Raw genomic sequence first — 24,347 nt, 5'->3', positions numbered from 1 at the left:
GGAATATTCCGTTATTTTTCCTACTTAGCTAGTTTGGGCCTCCCGTTATCTATTTTGCAGCTCTCAAAGCCAGCTCTGTGTAGAACGAAGAATCTTAGGAATTCCTACATGTAAGCTTAGTTACTTTTTCATGAGAGATTCAGAACATCTCTGAATATGCTCCTGCTCCCCCTTTCAAGCTCGAGGCTAATAAACTGTGAGCTGGCTCACACTAACTCAGCTTAGAGGGAACACTGCCATGTACTATTATAATTATAGAACAAAGTAGGAGTCCAGTGGCACCTTTAAGACCAACTTCCTTTAATTCTAGGTATAAGCTTTTGTGTGCATGCACGCTTCTTCAGACACAAGTGTGCATACATATGAAAGGTAATACTGGGGTTACCAACTCCAGGTTGGGAAATACCTGGAGATTTGGGGGGTGGAGCCTGAGGAGGGCGGGGTTTGGGAAGGGGAGGGGCTTCACCGAGGTATATGCTTTTGAGTCCACCTACCAAAGTGGCTATTTCCCCCAGGTGATCTGATCTCTGTCGCCTGGAGATTAGTGGTGATTTGTAATCCCAGGAGATATCCAGCCACCACCTGGAGGTTGGCAACACTGCCTTATTCCCAGAATTAAACTTTGTTGGTCTTAAAGGTGCCACTGGACTCAAACTTTGTTCTGTTGCTTCAGACCAACACGGCCGCCCACCTGAATCTATTATAATTATATAATTATATGCAAATATAATTATGTCTATTTTGTTATTAAAATTATAATTTCAAATCAATTATAACACTTTTTGAAATCCTTGACGGAAAGAATTTGCAGCAAGAAACAAGCCCCGCCTCTTCCCTTAGGCCCCGCCTCTTCAAGATTCCTCCTACCGCCGCCTTCGAGAGGCCGTTCCTAGACACAGAGAGGGGCGGAGGAGCGATTGCTCGGCGATCGCCTCCACGCTTCCGCCGTCGGAGCCTCGCTCTGGATTCAAGATGGCGGTCTGTGTGAAAAGGGCCTATCTGCGCCCTGTCGTCGTTCACCTGACCTCGTCACGTGGCGCGCCGTCTCCAAGATGGCGGCCCTCTTGTGGCTGGCGCTCGGCGGGGCGCTGCTGCTTATGTTGTTATGGCGACGGGCGCGGCCTACCGGCTCCGAGGGCCGCGCGGCGGTGGTGGTGCTGGGCGACCTGGGCCGCAGCCCCCGCATGCAGTACCACGCCCTGTCGCTGGCCCGCCGGGGCTTCCACGTCGCCTTCGTCGGCTACGCAGGTGAGTCCTTCCGCCTCTGGCCCCGCCCGCTGGGGAAAGAGGTAGAAACTTGCTTGGCTCTATTTGCAAGTTTATTTGCTCCAAGCAACCGTTTGAAAGCACGGCGTGCAGCAAATCCTCGCCAAGCAGTTCCAATGCAAGCTGGAAAGGCTTTCGGCGCATGCTCAAGGTAGGGTTGCCAGCCTCCAGGTGGAGCCTGGAGATCTGGAATTACAGCATGCTCTGCAAACTGTCAAGGTCAGCTCCCTTGGAGAAAGTGGGTGCTTTGGCGGGTGGACTCTTATGGCATTGCACCCCGCGGAGTCTTCTCCTGAAACTCTATTTTCCCCAGGGTCCAGCCCTCAAATCTCCAGGAATTTTCCAACCCAGAGTTGGCAACCATAGCTCAGAGGCACTCTTGGTGATCTGCATTGTTAATTTCTGGATTATTACTTTCATGAATCCACAAGCTGGATGTTGGCGAGGCTGAAGATGCTTTGGGCGTGTTCTACAGAACCCTGCCTTAATGCAGAGCAAGGGTTCCTCGGAGCCCTAGATCTTGTGTATAAGCAATACTGATTGCATGTGCGCAAAGATACACTTTCTGTGCATCGTCATAATTTGGCATACGAGTTACACTTTCTTCACAATCAGAAGAACCGTTGCTTTGTGGAAGACAGTAGTACCACTGAGCATGTGGAGAGAGGTTTTAGTCTTGCTAACTAAGACTCCTTACACATGCTGAGAGGAATGCTTGTTGTGCATTATAATTATTTTTGGGATGGTAAGCCACAGGGTGGTTGTTGGTACGATTAAAGACTTTTTTAACGTGTGTTCAGAAGTATTCTTGCTTGGCACTATTATTATTCCATGATGTTCCTTCCAGGGCTGGAATTGAGAACAGGTTCTGGGGGCCTTTTCTGTGTTTAAAAGAATTATGGGTGGTTTAAAGAAACCACTGAGGAAATAACGAATCCTTTTGCTTTTTTCCAGGTACAAAGCCGCACAACGATCTCTTGCATAATGAAAACATACGGATAGTACACATTCCAGAACATAAAACGTGGCAAGGTGCGGCGAATGTTGCAGTGTTGTCTGTTGCGTGCCAAACATGGGGGTGGGGAAACTGGGCATGCTCAATGCTTTCTTTGTGCACTTTCCCACTGTCCCCTGCCCAGTCAGGATCTGGCAGAAGGCATGCCTGTGTAGAAAGCATTTGGAGTGTGTGTATTTTTTGGGGGGTGCATTGTAGAGGAGCATCAGCGCCCATGCTTCCCTTCCACTGATAATTTCCTACAAAGGCTCAGACTTTGGGGGACTTCTGAATCCTGGAGCCATGTGTTGTGCCTAGCTGTGCACTGATTTTCAGGATGTAAAGCATCTTACTGACCCTGACCTAGATGACACAGGTTAGCCTGATCTCGTCAGAGCTTGGAAGCTAAGCAGGGCTAGCCCTGGTTAGTACCTCGATGAAGACCACCAAGGAAATCCAGCTTCAGGCCCGTAGCCAGGATTCTGTGGCTCGTGGGGCAGTTTTTCTCCCCAGTGCAGCTGAAATTCTCAGTGCAGAAAGAAAAGCCATCTAGCCAATAGAAAGCTGTCACCAGGAGAGATCTCTAAACTACAAGCTGTCAACCACTTTAGATGACAGTTCTCAGCTGCTGCAAGTTAATCACTTCTGCCAGCCAAAGCAACAATTCTGATAACAAACTAGCAGGTGGGAGTGATGACGTCTGTGGTCAAGAAAGGTAACATTTAGGCAGGAAAGCTCTCTTAAAGGAGACCAGTTTCTTGACACAGAGTTAGATGGGATCCTAGAGGTCACCTACTCCAACCCCTTTGCTTAGTGCTGGAATTAGTCAACTACAGTACCCCCCTCTGCTTAAAGGAGTGCATGCCTTTTAAAGATGTTTTGAAATGATTGAAAAAAGCATTGACAGGAGAAATTCTTGTGGGGCTGTCCCTTTAAGAAAGGCGTCGGAGCCCCCCAAAGCCCCACCGTAGCTTCAGGCCTGTCCAGGGTAGCTACGTAGAGACCAGAAATGGCAGGTCATCTCTTGCCTTAACTTGGATGGCCCATGCTAACCCGATCTCGTCAGGTCTCGGAAGCTAAGCGGGGTTTGTCCTGGCTAGTATTTGGATGGGAGACCAGTGAGGAATACCAGGGTCGTGATGGGGAGGAAGGCAAGGGCAAACCACCTTTGTTCATCTTCAGCCTCAAAAACCCTATGGGGTTGCCATAAGTCAGCTGTGACTTGGTGGCCGTGTACACACCCGCACACACAAAGCGTCCTACACCTTTGAGTTGTAAAAGCAGAGTTATTCGTTTCCCCCCCTCTCAACTGATTAAGTGTGTGTGGTTCTATAAGTAACAATAAACTTTGGTAACAGTTTTCTTTCCTCCTTGCAGTTGGCCCCAGAGTTTTCCAATATATCACAAAGGTGATTATTCAGAGTGTCCTGCTGTTTTACACGATGCTGAAGATAGAGAATCCGGGCTATGTTCTTCTCCAGGTATATCTGTGTGTGCATTTATGCAATGCTCTTTGCCTCCAGGTTTGGTTGAAAGCAGAGCAACAAACAAATCCTAGTGCTGTGTGCTTGGAGATTTTTTTTTTTTAAGCGTAATCATGTGTTTTTGTTTTGATCTGTATAGTTGGGTTATTGATCCTGAGATATTCAGTAGAACTGGGTATTTAGCCAGTTTGGTGTAGTGGTTAGGAAGCACAGACTCTAATCTGTGAGAAACGGGTTTTATTCGCCACTCCTCCGCATGCAGCTGCTGGGTGACCTTGGGTCAGTCACAAGTTCTCTCAGAGCTGTTCTCTCAAGGGCAGTGCTCGAGAGAGCTCTCTCGGCCCCACCGACCTCACAGGGTGTCTGTTGTGGGGAGTGGAAGGGAAAGGAGGTTGTAAGATGCTCTGAGACTCCTTCGGGTAGTGAAGGGCGGGGTATAAATCCGATCTCCTCTTGTTCTCTTCTAGAACACTTAGGTTTGAGTCCTTCACACCTTTGAATTGTAAAAGAGTTTCTTCTCAGTCTCAAGGTGAGAGGGATGTTGTAAAGGACGTGCAACAGTATGATGCAGTTTGTAATCAGCTTGATCAGAGCAGAGGGGAAAGGCTTGAGGGAAGAAAATTAGTGTGTCTGTGAGAAAGCACGGCTGTTTTTCTAGCGAGACAGGTCTCTGCCAGGTTGAGTTCACCACCTGAAGTCTGATAGCTGGAAAAGGGGCAGAGAAGAAATGGTAAGGCGGGGGAAGCCGTGAGGCCTAGAATGTTAAGCCAAAGCTGGGGAGGCCGATGGGTTGTGAGCAGTGTTCCCTCTAAGCTGAGTTAGTGTGAGCTAGCTCACAGTTTTTTAGCCTCCAGCTCACAGATTTTTGTCTTGGCTCAGGAAGGATGGGTCCAGAGTGAACTAATTTATGCAGTAGCCAAATCACCTGCTCACAACTTTAATGCCGGTAGCTCACAAAGCAGAATTTTTGCTCACAAGACTCCACAGCTTAGAGGGAACATTGCCTGTGAGGTAGGTGGGGCTGAGAACAGCTCTGAGAGAACTTGTGACTGACCCAAGGTCAGCAACTGCATGTGGAGGAGTGGGGAATCAAACCCCGTTCTCCCAGATTAAACTGATTTATGCGGTAGCCAAATCACTTGCTCACAACTTTAATGGCAGTAGCTCACAAAGTAGCATTTTTGCTCGCAAGACTCCACAGCTTACAGGGAGCATTGGTTGTGAGGAGGAGGCACGGTGGCACAATACAGCTCTTCTGGAAAGGAGATGGCACGAAAGCGCTCTTCTGGAGAGGAGTCTGCCCCATAGGGTGGAGCAGGGGAGACTGGCCTTTGTTGGCATTGCTCTGAAATACATTTGCTTCTTTTTTTTTTCCGTCCCCACGCACACCCAGAATCCTCCAGGTCTGCCCAGCATCGCTGTTATCTGGGCCGTTTGTTTACTGCGCGGGAGCAAGCTGATAATCGACTGGCACAACTACGGGTACACCATAATGAGCCTGACGCACGGAGCCAGACACCCGTTAGTTCGGATCGCCAAATGGTTTGTACGGGTGCCATGTTTTGGTCTTGTTTCAGAGGGCGGCCACGTTGGCGAACGGTAGAACGGCCAGGTGCAAGTCCAGTAGCGTCGTAGGGACCCAGCAAGATTGTCGGGGTGTGATCGTTCAAGAGTCAGAGCTCCATCAGATACTGACAGAGGGAGTTTTGGCTCTCGAACGCTTCTGTCCCGATTGGAGTCTAGCTTTTCTTTTTGGCGGTTCGTGGGACGCAGTGGTTGCGAGCGGCGGGCATCTGTTGAAACATTTGCCTTTTTGGCGGTGCTGGATCGGTACAGATCTAGCAAATGCTAATACTGAGCTTAGCTGTGGTTTTTGGATGTTGTCACGATGGCCGATAACTGTGCTTTGCATACTTCCCTGCCACTAAGAAATAACTAATCCTGCCGCTGGGCAGTCCCAAATCCCGCACCAAAAACATTCTGAATCCTGAGATGCCTCAAAATTCAGAATGTTTTGGGTGCAGAATTTGGACTGCCTGGTGGCAGGATTAGTTATTTCTTAGTGGCAGGGAAGTATGCAAAGCACAGAATCGGCCATCGTGCCAACATTCAAACACCACAGCTAAGCTCACTGTTAGCATTTGCTAGATAGTTTGGTGTAGAGGTTAAGTGCGCGGACTCTAATATGTGAGAACCAGGTTTGATTCCCCACTCCTCCACTTGCACCTGGCTGGATGACCTTGGGCAAGCCGTAGTTCTGACAAGAGCTGTTCTTGAAAAAGAGCAGTTTCTGTCAAGAGTTCTCTCAGCCCCACCTTCCTCACAGGGTGTTTGTTGTGGGGAGAGGAAGGGAAAGGAGTTTGTAAGCCGCTCTGAGACACCTTTGGTTAGTGAAGGGCGTATAAAGGGCGTATAAATCCAAACTCTTCTACTCTTCTTCTTCTACTTCTTAGCCCCTGTTTCTTGGGCGTCTGCTCTTTTATGTGATTCCACTTGTTTTGAATAGTTTATTTTGCTTTTCCTTTATGCTCTTCTGTGAAATTTTGGTTTTGCTAGATGCAGAGAAGGGAAATACAGCAAAGCCCTGCCGCTGGCCGAAAAAGGCACATTCTCTTACAGTCTACAGCTCTTTTCAGGCCATCTGGTTTTTGGCCTCAGGGTTATCTGCTATCAAAGGAAGACACATCTTGGCATACACAAAGACATCAGACAGTAGTGGTGAAGGTTGATCCGCTTTATTCCGAGGCTTTATGCCGTAGCAAAGATAGCACATGCTTTGATCTCGTCTCTCCCACAAGTTTAACTTGCGCGTTGGAGTACATGAAACCACTTCCCGATTTCCGTTTCATCTTAAAATGCCACGCCCGAGCTTTTCTCGAAGCAGGTTGGAGGAAAAAGGATTAGCAGATGTTCTCTCCGGAGCAAGAACCCTAAAGGCTGGTATTGACCTACCCAACTTTTAAATTAAGACCTGGCTGAGGGAGGAACCTTTCTCGGAATTAGTCCTTTCAGTAGTGACATTTAACAAGCTGTTTGTCCAGGAAGACGTCCCCGTTTTGTAACTGTTCATTTGAACGCTAGACAATAGAGTTCTTTGACGCGGTCGGACTGTCTCTTCCACAAACACGTTCCTCAATGTGGAATAAGTGGTGATTCCAACAGATTAGGTGTTCTGGGCAGAAGCGCTTATGCAAGTCTTTTAGCGAGCAATGCTAGATCTTTCTGGGAAACTGCAGGTCCTTTAATGCTGAATATAATATAAATATTTGCAAAAGGGATATGCAGATTAGTTATGCCGTAAGAGAGCCCCAATACGCGTTCTCGTTTTATGTATTGAAAACATTTGCAGACTAGGTATATCTCCCCCCTCCCCAAATGTACTCCAAATACTGGCTGGCTTCCAGTTTTTTTCTAGGCACGATTCAGAGTAAACACAGAGACATAGAGCTGGAAGGGACCCCAGGGGTCATCTAGTCCAACCTCCTGCACAATGCAGGACATTCAGAGTGTTGGTTTGTACTGTTGAGTCCCTAAAGGGCTTGGGCCTAGGGTACATTAGATACTTTCCTCCTCCTTCCATTCAAGTTAAGATTCCCCTCCTGTGGAAAAGAGGCGGGTGGCAACTGGAGACAGGGATTTTTCAGTGGTGGCCCCTCACTATTTGAATTTCCTCCCCCTTGAGGTTTGCCCGGAGCCTTCTTTGCTGCCATTTAGGTGCCAGGCCGAAACACTTCTCTTTACCCAGTCTTTTAACTGATGGGTTCTGACTTTCTAAGCTGTTTTGTGGGTTTTGCTTCTAGCCCAAGGACTGTTTCACTGCATTTCTGAGGGTGTAACTCAGCAGAGTGATTTCCCTGGGAGGTTGTGAAGGGAAAGTGTGGTACCTTTAGTACGGGAAGAGTTGTTGTTGTTGTTGCTATTGTTGTTATTGTTGTTGTTAAATGTATGTGCTGCCTCCCGCCACCAAGCTGGTCTCAAGGCAGTTAACGATAGCTAAAAGATTATCAGACCTCAGTTAAAAACACAATACAAATACAACTAAAAGGCAGCCCATATAAAGAGATCTGACGAATGAAAAGCTAAATGGAAGAGCTCTGGTTTGCGGGCCCTGCAGAACTTAGATAAATCCCGCAGGGCTCATGTACCGGCTGATCATAGAATCATAGAGTTGGAGGGGACCTCCAGGGTCATCTAGTCCAACCCCTTGCACAATGCAGGGAATTCATGGCTGGTTCTGCCAGGACAGGGCCACCACAAAGAAGGCCAAAAAAGTCAGCCTGCATAAAGTTCCTTTGCCTTGAAAGCGTATTGGGGGAAATCGTCTTGTCCTTTGCAGCCAAGTGATCTGGCTTCAGTTCAGTATCTCCATGGTTTTATTTTTTTTAAAAAATGATACAAAGGCAACTAGTAAAGGAAGCACCGTTTCTGTGGAAATAATCTATGTGAGACTAATGGATTCGGCACTCGGCAGCTGATGCCTTTTTCCCTTCTTTCAGGTACGAGGAGCTCTTTGGCCGCCTGTCCGACTGTAACATCTGTGTGACCAATGCGATGAAAGAGGATTTGGAGGCGAAATGTAGCATCAAGTGAGTTGGCTGTTTAAATGTCCCTTGGGCCAAGTGAAATGTCGGTCACGGGTCCCTGATGTTTTTGAACCTGTGGGCACCTTGGGAATACTGACGTAGGGTTGTGGGTGTGGCCACAAAATGGCTGCTTCAGGGAGTGGAGCCAGACACAAAATGGCTGCCGCAGCTTACCCTCAGTCACACAGCACAAGGATCTGTGTAACTTTTTTCCCACCATAGAGAACAATGGAGGGGATGGGGCAATCTGTTTGGAGGCCCGTAGAATTGGACCCCCTGGTCCTATGCTCTTGAAACTTGGTTGGTATCTTGGGGAGAGGCTCCAGCAGCTACCCTGTGAGTTTGGAGCCTCTCTCTCAAAACCCCTCCCCTCCAGCCCCCAGAATATACCCTATGTTTTTGCCATTGAAATGGCCCATAGGATATAATGGGGCTGAAATTGACATTCGGCTGGCGAAAGACTCCCAAATCAGCTCCTACTGACGAAACTGACATGCGGGAGTCTCACTGCCAGACGAAATTGATTCTGCCCAATTTGGCCGAATCCGAATTATTATTTTTTGGGCACCCCTACGTACGAAATCCGTGTGGAAAGCACTGGGTGGGGTGGGAGGGCAGAGCCCGCCTCCCCGGCTAAATCTAGAGTGCAAACCTATGCTGTGTTGCTCCAGTCTGAGCCCATTACTTGTAGGAGGCTTGGACCCAGGAGTAAATCTTCATAGGACCGCACTGTTAGGCTCTTCCCTTAGTAAATCTCATTTGTTTGGGCTTTCCGGTTCTGTGCAGATATTTCTTCAAAGGCAGTTTTCAGGGTGAGGGCCCTCTTTTCTTAGCCTTGCCTATTAACGTTTCCGTGATTATTGTTCTTATTCTTTCTTAATTGTCGTTTACCCGGTGAACTGCTTTTGTTTCAGAGCGATAACCCTTTATGACAGGCCAGCGTCTTTCTTCAAGGAGACGCCATTGAGTGACCAGCACCGGCTCTTTCTGAAACTCAGCAAAGACTATGTTCCGTTTAAAGCCCGATACGCGTAAGTAGATACAGGTTTTGCTCTCCTGTCTCAGGGTTCCCCAACCTGGTGCCCCGGGGCACCATGGCACCTGCCAGTGATTCCCTTGGCGCTTGCTGAGCTTTTCAGAAAGTGAGTGGAGCCATTTTAAGGCAAGGTTTGTTATTGGTTTCCCTCATTCAAATGAAAGAGTTTTCCACTGAAGGATGAGGAGGACCTGCAATCATTTGGCCTTTCCTTAGTTATTCCCCCCTCAGGATTTCCTTCTTCTCAGGAGATTTGAGGGGGGCGGTAGTTTGTTTGGTTCCGCTACAGTTTGGTGTAGTGGTTAAGGCACGGACTCTAATCTGGGAGAACCAGATTTGATTTCCCACTCCTCCACATGCAGCTGCTGGAGTGACCTTGGGTCAGTCACAAGCTCTCTCAGAGCTGTTCTCTCAGGAGCAGTTCTCGAGAGAGCTCTCTCAGCTCCACCTATCTCACAGGGTGGCTGGTGTGGGAAGGGGAAGAAGAAGAGGAGATTGGATTTATACGCCTCCTTTCACTACCTGAAAGAGTCTCTGAGCGCCTTACAATCTCATTTTCCCTCCCCTCCCCCCAACAGACATCCTGTGAGGTAGGTGGGGCTGAGAGAGCTCTCTCGAGAACTGCTCCTGAGAGAACAGCTCTGAAAGAACTTGAGACTGACCCAACGTCACACCAGCAGCTGCATGTGAAGGAGTTGGGAATCAAACCCAGTTCTCTCAGATTAGAGTCCACGTGCCTAACCACTACACCAAGCTGGAGATTGTAAACTGCTCTGAGACTCCAGGTGAAGGGCGGGGTATAAATCCAATCTCTCTCTCTCCTTCTTCTCCTGAGGCAACCATTTTGGGTTTGGTTCCACTTCCCATGGAGGACATTTTGGGGTGGCGCTCACCTGCCCCCTCTCAAAATTCCAAAGGTCCCCACTGCCTCATAAAGGTGAGGGACATCTGTCATATTGAGTTGAGAACAGGTATTTGTTCTGTGTTCACACAGCAAACGCAAATGGATTTAGGACCCGGAGACCAGTTCTTCCTCCTTTCATCTTGAAGGTGTTTGGAGGGAAATAAGGACGCTGGCCAAACAATGAGAATTGCAGGGCTGATTAAGACATACATGCATAGGGCTTCATCTCTCAGCTTTTGGTCCTGGCTTACGCAACTTCCCGAGCTTTTGCGTATTAGAGAAACAGCTCGAAGCCTTCCCTTCCATCTGGCAGCCGAAGAGCAAGATTTGAGTCTGGCAGGACCTTAGAGACCGACCAGGTTTCCAGGGGAACTCACGAGTGGCTAAAGTAACATGAGCTGAAAGGGTTTTGCCAGTGCCTCGGCAGAGGACTAACTCCTGCTTCTTACACGCCCTTGTCTCAGAGCAGAGCCCATCCCACCGGGTGACGGCAACGAGAAATCGGCCTTCACGCAACGAGAGGCCCGAAGCGGACAGGTGACCCGCCTCAAAGACCGGCCGGCGCTCCTGGTCAGCAGCACCAGCTGGACAGGTCTGGGCTCTGAGCCAGGATTTTTTGTTCAAATTATGCGCTGCCCTTCAGAGGCCTGCAGTTGAAGCAGCGACCTTTTAGCTAACCGTGCCACCGTTCTAATGTATGAAATAAGGGGAATATGAGCATGGGGAATGTCAAGACCCTTTCCTCGATCCCTCGGATCTTTTCTTAACTTGGGTGTTGTTGACGTGTGCGTGAGAACGGCGTGGCGCAGTGTGGAACACGGAACCAGTCAAGTGGACTGCATCCATTTGGATTGAGGGTGGGGTTGGCCAATGTGAGGGGTCCAGGCCTCTTCTAGGGATTGTAAGACCACAGGGAGGAGAAAGCAAACTTGATCCCCAAACCTGGAATCAAGAGCCACAAGGGTAAGAAAGAAGCCTGATAAAGGCCCAACATTAAAAACCAGTGCAAACATATTATATACAAAAATACATGTGTTTATTAGAAAGAGAGTCAAAAATATACAAGGGCCCAGTGAAAGCCTCATTACAAAGGACAAGCGACCGGATGCGTTTCCGCACGTCGTATCTTAGTCAGAGCTGCTGTTTGTTGAGGACAGTCCAGCTCTGACTAAGAAAGTCACATAGGTGTTTTCTGGACCAGAATTGGAAGATGTTCCAATTCAGCAGCTTTGCGTTTGGCAGCAGACACATGACTCTCATCTTAAGAGGCCTCATAAACTCCGCTGTCTTGTGTCTATTGATCTTGCTGCTTAACTTTCCTTTTTTTGGTCCAGGATTAACTTATTGGTTATTTCATTGTAATATGGAACATGTGTCTGTCTGTACCTCAAACTGTTTTGATCTCTGAAGGCGGCCTCCAAGGGGCGGAGTCTGGCTAGGGGACTCAGGTCTCCAGAGGGAGATCAGTTGCCTTAAACTAGCAGTATTTATTAACTCTAAAAGTCCAGGGGTCATTTCGTAGGAAAAGAGGTGCAGGAGCTCATTAGCATAACTCATTTGCATATGCCACAACCCCTGACATCATCGGAAGTGTGTCAGAAGGCAACACCCACCGCTCAGGCTCCACTGGACTGTTCTGGATTGCTAGCTATTGGGGGGGAGGGGAATGCGCAGATCTGCCCTCACAGAGGAGGGAGACCTTGTACCTAAAGGCGGGCCGGGGTGGGGGGCTCTGCAACTTACCTGGCTGCTTCTTGCTCCTCGTGGCCCGACTGAGGGCTGCTGGGAGCAGGGGGCGGGGCTTGTTGCATGTGCCCGCCCCCTGGGCTCCTTACTGCCGGAGCTCCGCTCCTGTCCGCTCCCGCAGGAAATGACCCCTGTCTAAAACCAGACACAGGTAAAACTCAATAGCATATATTCAGTATCAATGCCCAATAGCATATAGAAAAATCCCAATACCTGATAACGGTGTGTAGTTCAGAAAGAAGAAGGAATTCCTGGACTGTGGACCAAGACCTCACTCAAGCCTAGGGGGGGGTGTTGGCCAGACAGCCCCGAACAGAGCCCAGAGCCACCTTTTTGTTCTCTTTTCAGCCAATAGGAATCAAGGGAGGAGTCAGTTAAAAATATACCAAACTTGCCAAACTTGGATAAAATGGAACCTTTACTAGTGTGACCTTTAGCCCAGGTATAGTTTATTAACTGTGATGTCGAAAAGATGATGATGATATTGGATTTATACCCTGCCCTTCGCTACCCGAAGGAGTCTCAGAGTGGCTTATAATCCCTTTCCCTTCCCCTCCCCAAAACAGACACCCAGTGAGGCAGGTGGGGCCGAGAGAGCTCTTTCGAGAACTTCTCGTGAGAGAACAGCTCTGAGAGAACTTGTGACTGACCCAAGGTCACACCAGCAGCTGCATGTGGAGGAGTGGGGAATCAAACCCGGCTCTCCCAGATTAGAGTCCGCACTCTTAACCTCTACAGATACGTTTAGGCTTTGGAGGCTGGCACTTGGAAGGCCGTGGAATGTGAATTCAGGCAAAGGGACATCTACAGGGCAAGGCTTTAGTTTTTACACCTAGGCAGCCAGCAGAAGAGCAAAGGCTTATGGGACTTCTGCACCGAGAAACCAGAGTCGGTGATAGCAAAACCTACATAGCATAGAGGAACAGAAAGGCCCAGGCTCATTGGATCCCAAATTCTGCAATAGGTGGCAGACAGGCAGAAAGCCAGTTTCGCAAAGAACAAGGGTGGGGGTCGAAGCTGTCTTCAAGGCAAGAGACGAGCAGGTGGTTGGCTGTTGCCTGCATGCCAACCCTGGACTTCCTTCCTGAGAGCCAGTTCGGTGTCGTGGTTAGGAGCGCGGACTCTAATCTGAGAGAACCGGGTTTGATTCCTCACTCCTCCACATGCAGCTGCTGGTGTGACCTTGGGTCAGTCACAAGTTCTCTCAGAGCTGTTCTTGAAAGAGCAGTCCTCGAAAGAGCGCTCTCGGCCCCACCGACCTCACAGGGTGTCTGTTGTGGTGAAGGGAAGGGAAAGGAGATGGTTAGCCACTCTGAGACTCCTTCGGGTAGTGAAAGGCCAGGTATAAATCCAATCTCCTCTTCTTCTCTTCTTCTTGGAGGTCTCCCATCCAAATACTAGCCAGGGCCGGCCAACAGAGCCAGTTTGGTGTACAGAGCCAGTTTGGTGTACAGAGCCAGTTTGGTGTACAGAGCCAGTTTGGTGTAGTGGTTAAGTGCGCGGACTCTAATCTAGGAGAACTGGGTTTGATCCCCCACTCCTCCACTTGCACCTGGCTGGATGACCTTGGGCAAGCCGTAGCTCTGATAAGAGCTATTCTTGAAAAAGAGCAGTTTCTGTCAGAGCTCTCTCAGCCCCACCTGCCTCAGGGTGTCAGCTGTGGGGAGGGGAAGGGAAAGGAGTTTGTAAGCCGCTCTGAGACTCCTTTGGGTAGTGAAGGGCGGGGTATAAATCCAATCTCTTCTTCTTCTTCTGCTTAGCTTCTGAGACCTGACAAGATCGGGCTAGCCTGGGCTATCCAGGTCAGGACAAACTCGATTTAGGCATGACTTACTCTGTGTAGAACTGACCTTTTTGAGCTTCATCTCTGAGATGGTCTGGGGTTGTCTCTGGCTTCTGATTTGAGCCGTTGTCTTTTTCTTTCTTCTTTCAAACTGTGACTGTTGTTACCAGATTGCTCCATAGCGGAACTAATTGGAGAAATACGGGGGGGGGGGGGGGGGGTTTCCCCCTGAGCTGCGGTGGCTCGAGTGGTTAAGATGCTGAACTGCAGGCTGTGGAAGGTCAGTAGTTCAGCAGTTCGAGACCCGAGTGTGCCGCCTGACGGAGTGAGCTCCCGTCTCTAGTTCCAGCTCCTGCCAACCTAGCAGTTCGAAAACAAGTAGATACATAGGTACCACTTCGGTGGGAAGGTAACAGCGTTCCGTGCGCCTTGGTGTGTAGTCATGCCGGCCACATGACCACGGAAACATCTTCGGACAGCGCTGGCTCTTCGGCTTGGAAACGGAGATGAGCACCGCACCCCTAGAGTCGGACTCGACTGGCTTTCGAGCAAGGGAAACCTTTACCTTTACTTTTTAACTTCCAAAAAAGCATTTGAGACTCCAGCAGAGTATTTCGAGTAGAGCTGGGTTGTAGAATTGTGATGCCGGCTTATTTAAAAGTGCCGTGAACTTCTTCTTCTTTTCTTCTTCTAGAGGATGAAGATTTCTCTATCTTGTTGAAAGCTTTAGAAGGTAGGTTGTCACGGCTGCCCTCTGCCTTGTTGTACGTTTGTGCCTGTCTGTTGCATGTTTGTGTCTGACTGTCTCCCTCTAAACAAATGGGAAAATGTTTTAGTTGCTTTCATGGTTTTGTATGTGTATTTTAGCTGTGTGTCCAATGTTTTTCTAATGTGGTTTTCATGATGCATGTTTGTAGCCGCCTTGGTATCCCTGATGCAGGCAGAAAGGCAGGGTATTGATTTTCGTATCTAAATAAAAAACAAACAAATATGTACTGCTGGGAGGGGTGTGTGTGAGTGAACACAAAGGAAATCACCAAATCAGAGAGCCAGTGAGGCGTAGTGGTTGCGAGAAGGTTGTGACTCTCTCTTATTTGTCTTTCCGCAGAATACGAGCGTCACGTCAGTGATGGAATGAAGCTTCCTCCTCTGGTGTGCGTGATAACAGGTAGCCGCTCTTAACAGTTTTGTTTTCTGTTCCTCTTCTTTAGATTGTGAAGCTCATTTATTACATCTATTCTGAAAGAACTTGTGACTGACCCTAGGTCACACCAGCAGCTGCCTGTGAAGGAGTGGGGAATCAAACCCAGTTCTCCCAGATTCTCTTAACCACTGCACCAAACTGGCCCTCAGTCATCTACAGTTGTCTTCTACGATTTCTTAAAAGTATCTTAAATAATTTAAATAATAATAAATAATAAAGTAGGTTAAATTATTTCTTAAAGTATCTTGAATATGAAGCACAAGCATCTGTTGCATATTATTGCTTGTTCTTATTTAGAACTCGCTTGAGTCATTTCTTATTTATCACTATTTATGTATCTTTATTCTATCTTTCCCGATTAACTCCGTAACTTCTTTTCTGGTAGTTTATTAATACAAACATGTTACCTAACTGGCCTTCTGTTTTTAATAAGATGTTCTGCTGCTCTGAGCCACTCATGCCGGACCCAGCTACATTAGCGTCTGGTCTCCTCTGTAGAGGATGACGACTTGGGGCACGCAGAGTAGATGCGGCCCAGAATGTCCAATCCACATCCCGTGTCCCTTCGTCCGATGATAGTCACAGTTCACTGTTTATAAAAGTAGCTAGAATATTCTCGGTGCTGTGCTGGAATAAAATCAAAAATGGGTTTGCAGCAGTGTTCCCTCTAAGCTGAGTTAGTGTGAGCCAGCTCACCGTTTTTTAGCCTCCGGCTCACACATTTTTGTTTCAGCTGAGGAAGGAGGGCTCCAGAGCAAACTAATTTATGCAGCTGCCAAGTTGCTCGCTCACAGCTTTAATGCCAGTAGCTCACCAAGTAGAATATCTGCTCACAAGACTCCACAGCTTAGAGGGAGCATTGGTTTGCAGGCTAAAAACCCCCCATTGAATTGTGTGTTTTCTGTGTCTTAAAAGGCAAAGGGCCTCTGAAAGAGTATTACAGCAAGCTGATGTCAACCATGCCGTTCAAGCACATCCAGATCTGCACACCCTGGCTGGAAGCGGAGGACTACCCCCTGCTCTTGGGTAAGGAGTTGTTCGGGACTCTTCAGCATGGGGGATAGGCAGTGTGAATGCCTTCAGTGGGGACCAGCTTTTGCTGAAAGGCGACTTCTGGTCCGTCTCTGCTTCTGCTTCACTGCCTCCCCAAGGTAAACATCAGGACTGGTGGTGGGGAAATGGGATGGGACCAGTGTTCCCCCTAAGCTTCAGTAGGGGGTGCTGGCGCACAACATTTTAGCTAGCTGCTCAGGGATTTCAGCTTCCAGCTCACGATGGAGGATGGGGGGTTGGGACCAAAGACTCGTCGAGCCCCTGCGGTCCAGGGCGTGTCCGTATGTAGGCAGGGCTTGGAGTGCACCAACAGCATTGGAGAAATCGTAGGTGGGGAGGCGTGTTAAGAACTCAGTTGCGCTTCTCGTGGGACTCATCTGTTTGTAGAGCTTGACTCCAGTCCTTGATTATTATTTTTGAGTGGGGGGGTCCCTGACCCTTTTCAGTCTACGAACACATTTGGGATTTCTGAGAGGAGGTGGCCAGAATGGCTGCCACAGGAGACAAGAGAGCCGAATGCAGTACCCCCCCTTTTTTGCAAAAGAATCAAAGAATTTATTTTATTTATTTATTTATTTATTTGATTTTTATCCCGCCCTCCCGCCGAAGCGACTCAGGGCGGCTTACAACAATTAAAAACCAGTAAAAATTGATACAGTACATCTAAAAACAGTCAATAAAACAGCCAATATAACTTATTAACAATAAAATTACAATTAGAGCATTACAGTTTGCGCATGGCAGCCGTCCATATAAAGTGCTAGAATGATTGATCTGGGCTGTTGGCTGCTGTTGCAGCGGAAACCCCTTTCATTTGAATAAGAGCCGCCAATGACAAGCCCCGCCTTACAGTGGCCCCTCCCACTTTCTGTAAATATTGGTGGGCACTGGCAGGCACAATGGTGCCCACAGGCACCATGTTGGGGAACCCTGATTTAGAGCATTTCCATCTCATGCTTTTTCCCCAAAAGCTCGTGGTAGAGGGTACGACTGGCTCTAGTGAGGCTTCCAACCCAGGTTTGTTTGGTGTAGTGGTTAGGAGCGTGGACTCTAATCTGGGAGAACTGGGTTTGATTCCCCACTCCTCCACATGCAGCTGCTGGGGTGACCTTGGGTAAGCCACAAGTTCTCTCAGAGCTGTTCTCTCAGGAGCAGTCCTCGAAAGAGCTCTCTCAGCTCACAGGGTATCTGTTGTGGGGAGGGGGAGGAAAAGGAGATTGTAAGCCGCTCTGAGACTCCAAGTGAAGGGTGGGGTATAAATCCAGTCTCTTCCCCTGCTCCTGATCCAAAACACCAACCAGTACACCACACAGCCCGTACAAGCACCTTTTTGGGTAGGCCACATTGTGTGGTCACAAGGCCATCTGATTTTGTACCACAAGAGTGTTGGACTTTGCATGCGTAATTAATTTAGTCTTTTTGTCGGCAATAAAGCAGTCGTCCGGTTGTTCCGCTGCAGGCTAGTTTATTGCACAAGACCGAATCTTTCAGAATACAACACCAGGATTCATTGTTCTTAATGGAAACCTTACAGGCTCGGCGGACTTGGGCGTTTGCCTCCACAAATCGTCCAGCGGCTTAGATTTGCCCATGAAGGTCGTGGACATGTTCGGCTGCTGCTTACCCGTGTGCGCAGTGCACTTCCGGTGGTAAGCATGTGCGCATTTCACATTCTGCATTTTGTCAAATCCATCAGTGCGTGTATCATGGTTGCCTGGAGTTCAATCTAAAGACAGGGTCCGTGACACGATAACATGCATTTAAACGCAATGCTCTTCTTACATAACGTGACCAACTTCACTTTGGAATGCAGAAAGAGACGACGGGAATGTGCAGGCATGTAGAACAGTAGTAGTTGATTTTTCTCTTTCCAAAACAACAGTGTCCCTCTCTGGCTTGGAAACGCAGGACTGGGACTTAGTGGAGAGCCAGCTTGGTGTAGTGGTTAGGGGCGTGGACTCTAATCTGGGAGAATCGGGTTTGATTCCTTCGTCCTCCACATGCAGCTGCTGGTATGAACTTGGGTCAGTCACAGGTTCTCTCAAGAGGCAACGGCACCTTCCTTATGTAGCTGGAAAAATAAACTATGGGAACACTTCCTGTTAGGAAAAATTGCTTCACAAAATGCTGCTCTTATCATGAATAACAATATGCATACATTTCAAGCTATTTGGTTCCCTGTGGTCGATTGTTTGGCCAAAGATTATTTTTTACCTAATAATAGATACTATCAGAATCTGTTGTACTTCTGAAATGAGCTCTGAAACTCTTGTTATTTGCTGTTATAGTAGATTTGTTGTTACACGTTTTACTGTTTATAGTTGTGTTCATCTCTTTAAGCATATGATATCAATGTAATGGAAAGGAAACCCTTGATAAATAAACTGTTAAAAAAAAGAGCTGTTCTCTCAAGAGCAGTCCTCGAAAGAGCTCTCTCAGCCGCACCTGCCTCACCGGGTGTCTGTTGTGGGGAGGCGAAGGGAAAGGAGATGGTTAGCCACTCTGAGACTCCTTCGGGTAGTGAAAAGCAGGGTATAAATCCACTCTTCTTCTTCTCTTCTTGGATAGCAGAAAGTCTTGGGTTCAATCTCTTGCATCGATAGTTAAAGGGTCTTTGGGGGAGAGGCATGGGGAAATCGATCAGTTAGATGGAAAGCCATCCGTCAGAGTGTAGATAGACAGTTCTGAGCTAATCCGACTGAAGATTTAACTTGGTCCAAAGCAATGTTCCCTCTAAGCTGAGTTAGTGTGAGCTAGCTCACAGGTTTTTAGCCTCCGGCTCACACATTTTTGTCTTCGCTCAGGAAGGAGGGCTCCAGAGCAACCTAATTTATGCAGTAGGCAAATCGCTCGCTCACAGCTTCAATGCCGGTGGCTCACAAAGTAGATTTTTTGCTCACAAGACTCCACAGCTTAGAGGGAGCATTGGTCCAAAGGCACTTTCATGTACTCACACAGCTAACAGATTAATTGTGGCGTGAGCTTCCATGGGCTGATTTGTCCAAGGCATGACGAAGAAAATGCCTTTGCCAGGACCTTTCTAAAATATTGATCCAGGTGGGTAGCCGCATTGGTCTGAAATCAGCAGAACAGAGTCCAGTGGCACCTTTTAAGGCCAACAAAGTCTTATTCTGGGCATAAACTTTCGTGTGTATGCACACTCCTTCTGATGTCAAGAAGTGTGCATGCACATGAACGCTTATACCCAGAATAAAATTCTGTTGGTCTTAAAGGTTCCTCTGGACTCAAACATTTTTTAAAATATTGACCAAGTTTCTTGAGCTCAAGCCAGTTCTACTGTACTTCGCTACTAAAGGCCCACCCTGTGGGAAACGTTTACAGAAATGTGGCTGAAAGCGAATGAATGGCAGGTTTCTCGAGTACATTCCTCTCCTCTCCTGGCCCAACTGTCTCCCGCGTAGCAGGTTGAGGAGAAGAAAGCTGACAAAGTTGGCGTTAGAGAAGATTAGGCCTGTTAATTACAGCTCACACACGGTTTTTATTGAGCTGGGCTCCCGCAGTGAAAGCGATGGGATTTGTCCCGTCGATCGATACCGAGAACGGCCCCTTTTAACACGTCGCCTGGGTGTCCCCGCCCGCCTCTCTTTGTTTCCCCGCAGCCTGCACGAGCTGGTGAAGCACGACGTGAACGGTTTGATCTTCAGAGACTCGGGCGAACTCGCCGGGCAGCTGAAGGTACGGAGGCGATTTGAGAACTGGACTGCTGATCGATTGACGGTTAGATGACGAGGTTGCCGTTCATGCACGGACACGGGACGCTGGCTGATGGCGAAATGTCCTCAAGCTGCAGCCTTCCGTATGCTTGCTTGGAAGTGAGCCATTTGGACTTCCTTCTGAGTAGGCATGTCTAGGATTAGCCCAAGTGTAAGGAAGGAGTCAAAAAGGATGCTGTAGGAGGGAAAGGGAAGGGGGAAAAGGTACGTTCACCATGGAGCGAATACAGCGATCTGGGCTGCGCTGCCATCAGAACGGCAAGGGACGGGCTCCTAAGAATAGCACAGATGAACGAGTTTAAAGCGGGTCAGCGTTGTTGGTCCACAGCATAAAGGACTAGATTCGAGTCCGGTAAAAAGCGGGTCAGCGTTGTTGGTCCACAGCAGAAGGACTAGATTCGAGTCCGGTAGCACCTTCGAGACTGATGAGGTTTCCGGTACAAAGTTTGAGTCCAGTGGCACATTTAGAAGAAGAGGAGGAAACTGGATTTGTACCCCACCCTTCACTACCTGAAGGAGTCTCAGAGCAGTTTACAATCTCCTCTCCCTTCCCCTCCCCACAACAGACATCCTATGAGGTAGGTGGGGCTGAGAGAGCTCTGAGGGAACAGCTCTGAGTGAACTTGTGACTGACCCAAGGTCACTCCAGCAGCTGCATGTGGAGGAGTGGGGAATCAAACCCGGTTCTCCCAGATTAGAGTCCGCGTTCCTAACCACTACACCAAACTGGCTCAAGACTTAACAAAGTTTCAGGGCGTATGTTTTTGTGTACATGCCCACTTCCTCAGATACAGTGTAATGGAAATTACCAGTCCGTACATGTAGGTATAGGGTGAGCAGTAAATTAGCGTACAGCATAATGCAAGTGTTTAATAGATTCAAGGACCAAACAGAAATAACAAGCTTAGTTTATACGGTTACCATTTGTTTGGGTTTAATTCTGGGGGAGAACATAGTGAAGGAAATAAATATATCAGAATTGGAGATTGATGGGCAGAGGTACCCTTAATTGTGGGATGCCGAGAGTAAATTAAGTAATTAACAGAGACCTTGCAGTATCTCCAGTCCAAGCTCCCTTCATCAGATAACAAGATTTCCTCTGTGAACCCCTTCTGCCCCCCCCCCACTTGAGGGGTTACTATTCGCCGTGGCCAAAAAGCCACCGGGCACGGGGGGGGGGGTGTTGTGAGAATTGTTTTTGTGTCCACAGCAAGCGTGGCAGAGTGTGAACGGGGGGAATTGGTTGCCTGACTTTGCCCCGATGCCCTCCCCATCCCAGGATATTTTCTGCCCAGATTATAGTCTCCTCGTGTTCAGCTCGAATAATCCTGTGTTCTTGTTATGTTTCACATATGTGATTATACCACAATGCTGATATGTTTGGGAGGAGGTTCTCTCCTCTAGTTGTGTTGGTTGTTTGGTACTTTTTTTTTTGTGCAGGGGTACAAAAGGGAGTCTTTTAAATTTGTGATTAGTTCTAGCTAGAAGTAAACCACTGGTGTTTCAGTGCATCTGTCCGTAATTGTCCATTTAACCACCAGTACAGGAAGGGTGATCTTTTGAAACTGCAGAACTTCTACTCACTTGTGAATTGCACTGATCTCTCTGTTCTTCCACCTCCAAACCTTTCTTCTTTCTCACCGTGAAGATGCTTTTCTGGGAGTTCCCTACTGCAGAAGGCAAGCTTAATTTATTCAGAAGAAATCTTCGGACGGCTGAGCAGTTGCGGTGGGACGAAAGTTGGGAACGGACAGTATTTCCTTTGTTTACCAACCGTTGTTTTGCTAACCTTAAGACTGACCTTATTGAAAACTAGGGCTTCCGGTATGGCGCGTCGACGGGAGGCCGCTCTGAGCTCTGAACCGCCCATCCCGCCTTTGCCTTTGAGCCTCCCGAACTGCGGGAGAGCTCGACCAGCCCCCCGGGGGAGGGGGCTGGAGCAGGGGACGCTTTTCTGGCCCCTCCCGCAGTCGGCAGAGACGCTGCCACCCGTTTTTTTAAATAATCAGGACTGTAGTGAACAAATTAAAGCGAATTGAAACAACACAGAGAAGCAAGAGCAACTCGGACTGGAAAAGGAAAGAATTGGAGCTGTTTGAAAGGCTTGAAAAGTAATTAAAGACCCCCCAACATCGGCGTCCAAGCAGGTGATGTAAAGCGGCCGGGGAGAGACGCAGGACGTAGTTGTAAATGGATTCTTTGAGAGGGGGTAGAACCACGAAAGCTGGGTGCTATTTTTTTTTATGTGTTTGGTAATGAAATAAAGAAGGGGCAAAAGACATTGAAAAAAATTTGGCGGTGACTGGAGACTGAAAGGACTGAGACGGAGTGTATAGGAGGTAACGAGGAGAAAATGGATGGAAATTGGGAAGTTGGGGAGATGGATATGGAGCAGTTCATAAGAGCAATAAAAGAGGCGGTGAAGAAAGGTTGTGAGGAAGCGTGCCGGGAGATAAAGAAGGAATACAATTTGCAGGAGGATATAGAAGGAACAGAAAAACTGGGATTAAAGTTTGAGAAGGAGTCGCGAGAGGAGGATATGCCGGAGGAAAAAGACTGTGTGGAGGGAAAAAACTTGAGTGACTGTGTAGAGGTGAGAGTCGTGCTTAGTAAAGCAAGAGAAATCAACAGAGAGGTGTCTGAACTCAAAGAAGGACTGCCCAAAGAAAATAGACAGTGTTTAAAAATGGGATGAGAATGGGACAAGATGATTAAAAGAAAGAAGCGACGAGCATGGAAGTTTAAAATGGACAGTGGAATCTGGAGACTGGAAGGTTTGAAAGATAGAAGAAAAAGGCATGGAGGTCAAGGAGTGTGTAAGGAACGTAGGCACATGGACGGCTTGAAACAAAAAAAGAAAATGCAAATGCTCAGGAGGAAATTGAAGAGATATGAAAAAGGGTTATAGTGCTGACTGTTGATTTGGATTTAAATTGGAAAACTGACCTGAAATTTACTGATTTAAGATATAAATGTTTGTGTATTGAACCTACTTACCTAGGAATTTATGCATTTTGTTTTCAGGGTGATAGTAAATGGAGATAGGAGGTGTAGTTTTAAGAAAGTACGGGGAAGTGATTAATTGATTAAATATAATGAATCATGATGGTTATAAATTAAATTTGTAAATTGAGGTAAAGAAGTGATAGGAATGTGTAAATTGATTGCAAAAGATAGTAGTGATTTGGTATCAAATGAAATATTTAAAATAAAAATGTTTAGAGTTTTTTAGAGATGAAATATTTAAAGAGAAAAGGATGAAAAAAGTATGTAATTATATAATGAATTGTTAAAATTAATGTTATAGAAAGATTTGATTAATTGAGGGTAAATGGATAAGATTAGGGTTGCTAGAAGGTGATTTTGTATTAGTAATTTATTTATAATAATATAAGGTTGGTTATTATGATTTGGTTCTGTTGATGTAAATGAGAAGGGAAGATATAAATTAAGAATGTTTTCAACACCAGTTAGTGATAAGTAGGTCTAATGTTACCTAAGGTATTGACTAGGATGGATACAGAATAGTCTTAGGTCAACTAAGTTGGATATGAAATTGACTTTATAAATGAATGACTAACAGGGAATTAATTATAAAGAGGTAGTAGTGATAAAGGTCCTAAATAAAATATAAAAGGAATATTAAAGTTGTATATGAATTTAAACCCCTATATCAGAAGCACAGAAATGACAAGACATGAGAGAAGAGATGTAGACTTACAGAGCTATAGGTATATTCTTTAGGGTAAGTCCAGATTAGATAGTTAATGAATTTCAAATGGTCTCAGAGTTATGAAATGATAACCAATACAGATTAGATATGATAGAGCGGAGATGTTGTATCTGTGTTGTTTAGAAGTATGGTATAAGGCTGAGATATGTATGTAAATTTATTGTTAAACCCTTATATGTGCATGATATAGGCTTCAAAAACCCAATAAATTTAATTATATATATATTAAAAAAGACTGACTTTATTACTCACGTATTCCCCAAATTTGTAACTTGTGTTGGTAAGTTAAGGTGGTTTTTTAAAAAAATAAAAAAATACATGAATAAAATAGCCAAACCTCTCCCCACTTTGAATCTTGCTCATAAGATTTACCTGTAATCTCTTCAACTGAGCCAGTGTGATATTGGAGTTCATGCACAGACTTCTGGCTTTGTCTACACTGAGATGCAGTGAGGGTCTTGGTGATTGGCTGAATTGCCCTGATGTCACAGAAGGGTGGGGAGGTGAAAGCATCTGTGGCTGCCATTGGCTGACCTTTACAAAGGCACAAATCTAGCAAGAGTATCTTAGTTTGCTAATGATGTTTGTCTGAGAGAGGTGGAAAGAAAGAATGAAAGAGGTGGAAAGCAAGAGAAAGAAAGCAAATAAATGGGGGGGAGGGGGAAGGAAGGAAGGAAATAGAAGGGGAGGGAGAGGTGGAAAGACAGCAACTTTAACTTTTAAATGCGTCCTCCAAGGGGCCCCCCCATGCCCCCACGCTAGCTGGCTTGGCAAAGGGATTTAAAGGGACAAAGGTCTTCTCCAAGCTGGCGGGGGGGGGGGGGGGT

The 24,347-nt window shown here is 47.1% G+C and overlaps 1 protein-coding gene across 1 annotated transcript; it reads left to right on the top strand.

Annotated features, from left to right (window-relative positions):
* The first annotated feature begins 1,052 nt into the window (after positions 1-1,052).
* ALG1 (ALG1, chitobiosyldiphosphodolichol beta-mannosyltransferase) lies at positions 1,053-22,853 on the top strand. The gene is made up of 13 exons (XM_015415631.1): positions 1,053-1,248; positions 2,221-2,298; positions 3,638-3,741; positions 5,138-5,286; positions 8,241-8,330; positions 9,242-9,358; positions 10,732-10,859; positions 14,491-14,529; positions 14,905-14,964; positions 15,916-16,026; positions 17,588-17,702; positions 19,674-19,749; positions 21,436-22,853. The coding sequence occupies exons 1-13, from the start codon at positions 1,053-1,055 to the stop codon at positions 21,601-21,603; spliced, it is 1,431 nt and encodes a 476-aa protein (XP_015271117.1). The 3' UTR covers positions 21,604-22,853.
* The last annotated feature ends 1,494 nt before the right edge of the window (positions 22,854-24,347 follow it).

This window comes from Gekko japonicus, unplaced genomic scaffold (assembly GCF_001447785.1).
Source record: "Gekko japonicus isolate JY-2015 unplaced genomic scaffold, Gekko_japonicus_V1.1 scaffold3005, whole genome shotgun sequence".
Lineage (NCBI taxonomy): Eukaryota > Metazoa > Chordata > Lepidosauria > Squamata > Gekkonidae > Gekko > Gekko japonicus.
Note: the sequence above shows the minus strand (reverse complement) of the source record. Positions and strands in the feature narration are given on the sequence as shown.